The sequence below is a fragment of the Tachypleus tridentatus genome, chromosome 9 (assembly GCF_004210375.1).
Source record: "Tachypleus tridentatus isolate NWPU-2018 chromosome 9, ASM421037v1, whole genome shotgun sequence".
NCBI classification, from domain to species: Eukaryota; Metazoa; Arthropoda; class Merostomata; order Xiphosura; family Limulidae; genus Tachypleus; species Tachypleus tridentatus.
Genome location: NC_134833.1, coordinates 117,339,235 through 117,349,001, shown reverse-complemented (window position 1 = coordinate 117,349,001; position 9,767 = coordinate 117,339,235). Strand labels below are relative to the sequence as shown.

General features: G+C 31.5%; 1 protein-coding gene across 3 annotated transcripts in view; it reads left to right on the top strand.

Moving 5' to 3' along the window:
- The first annotated feature begins 5,593 nt into the window (after positions 1-5,593).
- LOC143226148 (neuropeptides capa receptor-like) overlaps positions 5,594-9,767 on the top strand; it is a 46,120-nt gene continuing 41,946 nt past the window's right edge. Inside the window, exons 1-2 of one of the 3 annotated variants that reach the window (XM_076456733.1) lie at positions 5,594-6,054; positions 8,303-8,709. In XM_076456733.1, the coding sequence (XP_076312848.1) occupies positions 8,457-8,709 (253 nt within the window). In that variant the 5' untranslated portion in view covers positions 5,594-6,054; positions 8,303-8,456. Of the gene's footprint in view, positions 6,055-6,611; positions 6,852-8,302; positions 8,710-9,767 lie in introns of those variants that run through there. The other 2 variants (XM_076456735.1, XM_076456734.1) reach the window with 2 other exon arrangements.

Sequence of the window (9,767 nt, the reverse complement as noted above, 5' to 3'; positions counted from 1 at the left end):
TTTTGTCATAAGCGTAAAAATATCCAAACCTTAAATACTTTAGTACTCATAGCATTTCTATAGTGAACACTAAAACCTGACAAAAACCGTAACACAAATATAGAATTGTGTTATGTATGGGAAATGTTAACATCTAGAAATGAATAATTAAATTTAGCTGTTGAATATAAGCATATAGAGAAAAACTACAAGTAACAGAACAACGTTTCGACCTTCTTAGGTCATCTGCAAGTTAACAAACATAGTTTAGAACTGTACTTTAATTAAAGTATTTCAAGTGGGTTTCTCTTCATCGCGATTTACTCGGTTGCTTCGTTATATAGTCCGGAGACATCTTTTCTTTTCTCTGACGAAAGCTCTTTTGAATTGATTTAATTTCAATATTCTATAATCGCCAGAGAAATCTACAGTTTTCTTCGCTTAAATATAATAAACTTCCATAAAAAAGTATGAGCGATAATACCCAAGTTCATTATAACGCTAAGCCTTATTAAACAAAAAATACATTTATAATGCAACACGCGGACATTCATACACTGAGATCTGAATAACTTAAAATATTTAATGTTTTGAATATCATTTCAAATTGTAAACACGAGTATTGTCACTGCGTTAACCTACTTATTGGTAAAAAATTTGCATATTGAAAAGTTAAGAAGTCCAAACGTAGAATAAGGAATAATAAAACGTTCGTTTATTTTCACAGATTTATTTTGTACATGTACGTCGTTATTAAATGCGCAGGCATAGCGACCTCAAACATATAACAGTTTGTTTTTTGAATTTCGCACAAAGTTACTCGAGGGCTATTTGTGCTAGCCGTCCCTAATTTAGCAGTGTAAGACTAGAGGGGAAGGCAGCTAGTCATCACCACCCACCGCCAACTCTTGGGCTACTCTTTTACCAACGAATAGTGGGATTGACCGTCACATTATAACGCCCCCACGGTTGAAAGGGCGAGCATGTTTGGCGCGACGGGGATGCGAACTCGCAACCCTCAGATTACGAGTCGCACGCCTTAACACGCTTGGCAATGCCGGGCCTAACATATAACAGACATAAACATAAACCTTTCAGGAGTCACAGGTTTTGTTCATTACCACATCTTAAAGTCCTACACGTACAAGTTATTTTAATAAAAACAAGTTTTTATGCCATATCCCTCAAATGCATGAAATAGAATATGGTATACAGTGGTATAATGTATGAATTTTCTGCTGTATAAATAAAAATCACAAGCACATGAATTAACACATAAAAAGCATTGCTGATATGTTAATTAATAAATATTAATTTGTAACATAACTTTTTTTAAGCTGTTAGAGAATTGGTGAACTTAACCAAATTTACTTATTTGTCTTCTATATATATATATATACATATGTGTGTGTGTGTGTGTGTGTGCATACCCATGAAAATCAAGCACATTTTTAGTGAACAAAATATTATAAGTTATATTTAGCATTGATTATCCATTAAAAACTATTAAAATGTAGGTAATAAACTTTGAAACTGTTTCATCACTGAGAATTTTATCCCATTTACTTCTCTAACATAAAACTACAAAGAAAACATAAAGTGACTTCTTTGAAAGTTTAGTATTAATGAGAGGTAAAGGACGAGTTTGTTGTCGATTATTCGATCACCGATGCAACTGATGAAATGATAAAAATTTATATATTTTATCAAAGTTTATCGCATATATATTATTTTAGAAATGTACATAAGTATAAAAACACGAAAAGTTTACATATAACTAAGATTAGCTGTGTTTATGTGTAGCAATAGTCATTTGTAATAAAATATTTCATGTCTGTGAGAATGAAAGCAGTTTTAATTTTGTAGTTTCTGGATGAACGATGAAAGTTACACACTCCAGTCTATAAAATGTGTGAGAAAGGTGACGTCTATGGTATAAAGTTAAATCCACAACAACAACAAAAAATAATAAAACTAACTGCTCTTTTCGCATAGAGAGTTTTAACATAGAAATATTCCTCTTCTTGCATTGTATAAATAATAATTTTTAATTTAGCTAATAGAATTGCAAGATAAAAGTAATAATAGTCTGTTATAGAGTTAAATATGGAAAGATGTTTACGATATACCATAATATTAGAAGGATGAATGCTTAGGCCTTAAAATTCTTTCTTCTACTACCATTAATGTTTTAACTAAAGAACATGTTGTAGATATATTTGTCTGCAGTGTACTTTCCACTGCATGAAGTCAATACTGTTCTGTTCTCTTGTCTACTTTAACCATTCCCTGGATGATGTCTTCGATGGACCGTTTATGGACCCCCATAACACTAAAAAGCATGAGGTGTTTGTAAACTGTATATTTTACACCTTTCGTTTTTATTTACATCTTGAGGAGAAACTGTCTTGTTGACATTGAGGTGTCCTTCATCTTGATATAGTTGCATCTTGTTAAAAATTCAGTCCATGTAAAAGTATTAGCTTGATGGTATATAGAGTTCACTTTCACTTTAACACGTTTTTCAGGTATCTAGATGGTTAACCTATTATCATAGCTGTATCCTACGGTCACACAAAAACACAATGAAAAAGCCAATGTAGGTTTACAGTTGCCACTGAAGCTTTTGATTTCTTTGTTGAATTTCGCGCAAAGCTACACGCCGGCTATCTCAGCTATCTGTTCATAACGTAGCAGTGATAGACAAGAAGGAAGGCAAAAAAACAAACATCACCAACTCTTGGGTGATTATTTTACCAAAAAAGATGGCTATAAAAGCAAACATATTCAGTGATAGGATTTGAACCTGCATCCAACAGGGTAAGTGTCAATCACCCTAATCCCCACATTTTCCCTGATTACTGTAGAAAGTTCATTGCTTACATTACCCAAAAAATTATCATTGTAATTACATGTGTAAATGTCGCCAGTGTAAGAAGTCCTGATTTTTCTGTTTTCCATTGTCGTAGTTGACGATAACGAATAGAATTCCTCAAAACTGATATTACTCAATGCTAAGTGATGAATCAAGTTACACATTGAAATCAGTATTTGCTTTTAGTATATTAAACAAATTATTAAATTAAAATTAAAATTAATGATATCAATTATACATATTGTTCAAAACCTACAAAACTGTAGTGGATGAAAGATAACTATACTGTAGACAATATAGAAATGTATATATTATAACTGGTGTCCATTTGAATACAGTGCAAACATTATTTACATTTGAGATAAATAAAGACAAGTGTCTGTTAATAACAATTAATTTGGTGATAAGACCCAATTAGAATTGTCTACTCTATAAATAAAAATCGCAAGTACAGAAGTTTACACGTAAAAGCATTATTGATATATTAATTAATACAAATTAATTTATTACTATAATATTATTTTAGATGCTGATAACTATAATCTGTAGCTCATACACATTGGTGTTGATTTCACCATACATAAAATATACAGTTAACCACTGTTTGTACTTTGCCAAGGTTACTTGTGAGAGATGGAAAAAACTGGTGTAACTTGGTAACAGTGGTGAATCGAGTGACAGACAAAGTTTTATACTTAGTTTTAGTAAATGTGTGAACAATAAAACTTTAATTGTTAAATCTGGTTGAGAAGTAGCTTCGATTAGGACCGTAAGAACATACGAACTTTGCTAAATATCACACAGAACTATATGGTATAATGGAAAAAAATGATCATAAGTGGTGGTTGAAGTAAAACAAAAACTATCAAGATGTTTGAATGTAGTACTAGGAAGATAATTAACCATGGTGGACAAATGACCATGTAGTAAAAAAAGTCGTAACCGCTTTTGATAATTATAAGGTTTATATTAAGACGATAGTTAAACATGGTGGAGAGATAATGGTATAGTAGAAAAAATATAAGGTTGATGCTATTAGGAAGACAACTAAACAAGACTGATAAATTATAATACTATATAAAAACTGGAAAGTGATTCTGATTATTGTACGATTGATAACTTAAGATATAGTATAAAAACTACTAAGTGTTGCTGAGACATATAAGGTTGATTTTAAGAAGACAGTTCAAGAAAGTTGAAAACTTTGGTCTAGTAGACAAGAAGCGCCCATGCCTTAGCTATGGAACAGTGTATTAATGTCATCCAGACTTCTTACATGATAAAGAGGATCCTCGACTGGACACTCTGTTGTGACCTATATGCTCTAAATGCTGCCAAACCCATGTGTTTTCTCAAGACCAGGAGTTTCCAACTTAAGAGTATGCGAGGGCCACAACTATATTCACGAGTCTAGTGGCGGGCAGCATTATATTTTTGTCAAATTAGGGCTTGTTGGTGTATTACGTAATACAAAATAGAGAGTAAATAGATTCATGGTAGGGTTAATTTATGTCCTTTCAACATGGTAAAATGAGTTACGATTGCGGAAGGAGTTAATTTGAATGTGACTTACTTTACGTTACATGATATTTGTGAAAAAAAGATGTATTTCATTGTGAAAATAATAGAAAAATGTAATTTAAACAAATACGTAATAAATAAATTTAATAAAAATGCTGCATATAAAAGAAACAAGAATAGCAAACAAAATGAGTATATAGCTGAGCGAGTCCACTTTGTCTAGCAGGGCGAATGATGGTATAATACACGGAGGTGAATGTGATATAACTTAAAAGCTGTTACTATCAACTAATTGCTGTAAAAGTATAGAGGCATAAATAATAAACATATAGGTGCACACAAAATAAATTTTAAAATTTCATTAGTAAGTGTCAGTTGGAGCTTTCATGCATTTTTATCTCGCAAGTTAGAATTTTTCATTTTTTCACTACAAAAAAAAAATATTATAAAATTAGATTATTTTTCAATAGATCTTCGCGGGCCACACAAAACCATGCAGGGCGCATGCAACCCACATGCCGCCTGTTGGAAATCCCTGCTCTAGAGTATATTTGATTCAAAGTTATTTTTTTTAACTAGTAATTTTGCATTTTATGACTCTGGATACCTTAAATTTCACTTCATTAAGGGAATGTTTATTTTCAAGATTTTATCTGCTTTAAACATTCCTTCTTCGAAATGATAATTATTATTCCCTGAAACTACACATTACTTCATGGATCAGAAACATTTTTGTTTCTATTTTTGTTACCTCAAAATTCATTTATTTTCTTCTTATATCTCGATAAGAAGAAATCCAACAACATCAGTAAGAAATAACACAAACTTGTCTTCATTTTAATCTTTCAACAGATATATATAATGTTGGACATTCAACAATAAGCAAAGCACAAATTAGCTCTTTATTTACGAATGTAGGTCTGTTTTATATATAAAATATAGGTTGCCTTTTTTGCTAACATGGGTATAGTTTGGTTCAGGAGCTTATATTAACCAATTAAAATTACTTATGAGTTACTTTTTCATACACATTAGATATATTATTCAAAATAATAAAGGTAAAGACATGCCTAAATCATGCTGGCCATGCGCAGCTGGTAATTGGAGAATCACGTAGATAAGGCCTATTTGTAAGGCTAACAGCGTATTCAAGTTTTAATAGATGACGTCGAAGAGAAACCTTTGGCAGATAGCCATATACGAAAAACTAACCAAGCCCACGCAGTACGAAACAGTTAGTGGTTAGGATCGGTAAAGCCGATAAATAAGAACAGCACCGGTCTGGGCTGCGTAGATTGTCAGCAAGCTGGTGCACCAGAATGACTGAGAAAGAAGAGAAGAGAAGCATATGTTTTCAGAGATTTTACTCTACTCTTCCTATTTTTTCTGTGTGATATGACAATGAAACTATTTGTTTCTGGAATTCTCTCAAGCGACTGTTAACCACACCAAGTGTGAAAGTTCTGATTTATTATAGGATAACATTATTGTTAACAAGTTTAGAGAATGGATTTGAAAACTTTATTAAGTCGTAAGATATTCTATGTAAAAGATATTCGATTGGTAAATTCAGCCCTCTTGTTCTCTAAATAACATCAACAAAAGGACGAGTGAGTTTCCAAAACTGAGAGGACTTTATAACTTCATGTCCTTGAACGTACAGTAATTCCGTTTAAAAGGTTTGTGCTCATCTGTTTTTAAGAACTTTAGTAACTAATAAACATACAGTTATATACGTCTATCTGTATATATATAGATGATGAAGCTGACATAAAGCAAAAATGTATCTGAAGACAGCTGCTGTAAGTGTTAAAATAAAGAACAACGTTTCGACCCTCTTAGGTCATCTTCAGGTTAACAAAAGTATAAGATTTATGAAAAAATGAATTAGATTAAATTAAGAATACTTCGAAATATTTCTCTCATAACACGAGACAAGGATATTCACTGTTATCAAAGTCCATAATTGTATTTACTGGAAGTTCTGTAAATAGAGTAGACTTACACTGTTTGTTTGTTTTACTTAAGCTTTATCTATTGAAGCACATAATGTATGGTTCACTAAAATGTTTTATTATTCCAACAAATATTGTAAAAATACAGAATGTATTATTTTTCCAGCTTAGAAATTCTTTACATTAGCATTCACATATTACAAAAGTTGAATTTTATAAAGTAAAGAAAATCCAGTCACTTAAATTTCTTTTTCCAGAAAATAACATTAACATATCACTAATGTGAACCTCTTTTTTCATGTTCACTGATTACGAGAACGCTCATCCTGACAGTATTTTACATAAAACAGTGATACATCCATTACCACGCTAGCTGTGTAAGACGCATCTATAACATGATGCTCTTTCACTGAACCGTTGTTATAGATCTAGTTCCACACGAAAGTAAAACTCGTGTAAATGACGACAATTACGAATGTCATTTCACAAAAACCAGTGGCATATCTATCAAAGTTCTCCAGGTAAATGGTTTTACTAGTTTATGGTATATCTATGATATATTTTAAGTTGAGACAGTTTTATACGTTTTTGTTAATAAATTAAAACTATATACATATTTGTTCGTACATTATATGCACCGTTTATTCATTTATTTGTTGTCCCACTTATATTTCCTGATAAGATGATAGTTTCTTCACTTTTAAGGTGTTTAACACCAGTTTTAAGACTATGCAATTCAAAAGTTTCTGCATTATGTAAACCTTGCTGGAAAAATTAGAATAAACGAATATCCAGAATATGGCAGGAATGTTGTTCACGTTCTCTTATAGCTGTAGTATTTATTCTCTCTTTGTACCTATCTACAGCAATTTAACGTTGGTGTTGTTAAAGCAAGTTTTGAGATAAGAAGGAAAAAAATACTGATAAACAATGAGCGCACGTTTAGCTTCAGAGATTCCATTTTTGTGTTAGAAATTAAGTTTAAGCCGTAATCTGTGTGAAAACAAATAATCCTGGACAATATTTAAAGATAAAACCTGTGAAGTAATCACATTTTTAATTCAATTAAATGCTACTAAAACTGCGAAAAGAAAAAATTTATAACCGTTTTAGTATAATACACTTATGCTTTAAAGTCTGATTTTTAGTTCTTTAATGTTGAAATGAACATTTATAATAAAGTATACACATCTTTCCTTAGAAGCTGATACCTCATAAGAGAACACTTATTCAACTGACTTCGGACTGAATAAACAAACACACACACATATATCACACACTAGCATGTGTCAAGTCAATCACTTTCTCTGATGTCTTCAATACAATTAACTGAAGCTATAAACCTCTTTTACATAAGCGTGTGTTCAAATGCCACGAACTGTATACAGCTTTATCCTTAAATGTGAAGTTACTTCATTAAGAATATCTTGAGCATTTACAAAATATTCTTTCACTAGTTTACTTTAATATAAAATGAATTAAAATCAAAATTATTCAATACTTGTTTTTTATTTTTGAATTACACTGAAAGTGTGAAAAATTGTCCAAAAACAATCCAGATTATTCAAAATGTTGTTCATTATATTATTACATAACACATTTCACCACCATAATTTAAGAGTATGTACAATAATTATAAGCTATTCAGCTTTTAAGGTAAACATATGTTCTCTTGTTTAATAAAAAGTTAGGGCAGAGAAAATTGTACTTGAATGGAGAGTTCTATTAACTACGTCTGCTTAGAAGATCTACGTAGACGTATAAGAGTGTTACCAGTCAAATGTGTTTTTTGTCACATTTTATTTTTAGTATCTGATTCAAAGAAGTAGCAATAAATATATTTTATTATATAATGTTTCTATATTGGTATTCTGTAAGTTAGCGACGCCCATTCTTTATAATATTTTATGTTTAAAGATAAACTCTTTATTTCTCTGATGCTTTTATTTCTTAATTTTTGTATGATTTATAGAGCACACTTTCAGCACAGTGACAACAAATACATTTTATTTGGATTTGCTTTCGTATCCTGACAGTGTTTTCCTTCAAAGAAACCACTTACAAACCACCTTTAGAAGTTGTTCCTGTTGAGAACGTATCAGAGATCGGCGGATGGTGTTTTAATAATGGAAGACCCAGTACTATTGCCTCCCATAAACATGACCGAAGAAGAATACCTTAAAGTTAATATGGGACCTCAACAAATAACATTAGTAGTGGTGGCGCCCATTACAGTTGTGTACGGGTTGATTTTTGTCAGTGGAATAATTGGAAATGTGATCGTGTGTTTGGTTATCACCAGAAACTCACACTTTCAGACACCAACCAACTACTACTTGTTTTCTCTTGCTATTTCAGATTTGCTCATTTTATTATTTGGTAAGTCAAAATTTTATCATTAACCCATATTTCATTTGATTTCATAATATCTGTTCTGTATGAGCATTTTTAAGGCATTGTTCAATAAATGGATAGATGTTATTCACTCTCTAAACTTATTTAAATAATTATTGTAGAATCTAAAAATATGATCGATGTGTTTAGAGTAAAGTCATATTGCGGTTTGCTGCTTCAACCGCATGGAATCGAGCCTCATTCCCCGTCACACCAAACATGCTCGCCCTTTCAGCTGTGGGGGCGTTATTATGTTCTGTCAATCCCACTATTCGTTGGTAAAAGAGTTGCCCATGAGTTGGCGGTGGGTGGTGATAACTAGCTGTCTTCCCTCTAGTCTTACACTGCTAAATTAGAGACGGCTAGAGCAAATAGCCTTCGTGTAGCTTTGTCCGAAATTCAAAATAAACTAAACAAAACGAGCCTCACATCTTAGCGTTGTAAGAATGTAAATTTTACTGGTGTCTTAAATAAGGAGAATAATACTTACTGAAAGTTTAATATATTAGCAAAAATAAAATTATCATATCTTTTAGTTTCTGCAAGGCTTTTCTCTTTTGTTGTTGTTGATTTACTTAATGGAATATTGATGAATTTATTTATATATATTTTGAATATTTTCGAAGAGAAGAATGAAGCTTTTAAGAAGAAGCTCTTTATATTCAAACATTTTTAAACACGTATGAAATATTGTTAAGAATATCTTTTATTGAACTATTAGTATAACTGGTAATTCTAGGACGATATTTAAAAAAAAATGAAATACAAGGTTGACTATATGTTTAAAAAAATAGAATACAAGACATTCACGTCGTACTTAAAAAGCTAGTTGTCTAGAGTATTTCCTAATGTTTCTATACAGTAATGTAAAATCATTATGTATTAGTGTGCCCCTCGCTAGTACAGCGGTATGCCTACGGATTTACAACGCTAAAATCAGGGACTCGATTCCCCTCGTTATGCTTTGCAGATAGCCCGATGTGGCTATGCTATAAAAAATACGCACACATTTATTAGTGTTTTATTATTTTGTGCAGGCGTAT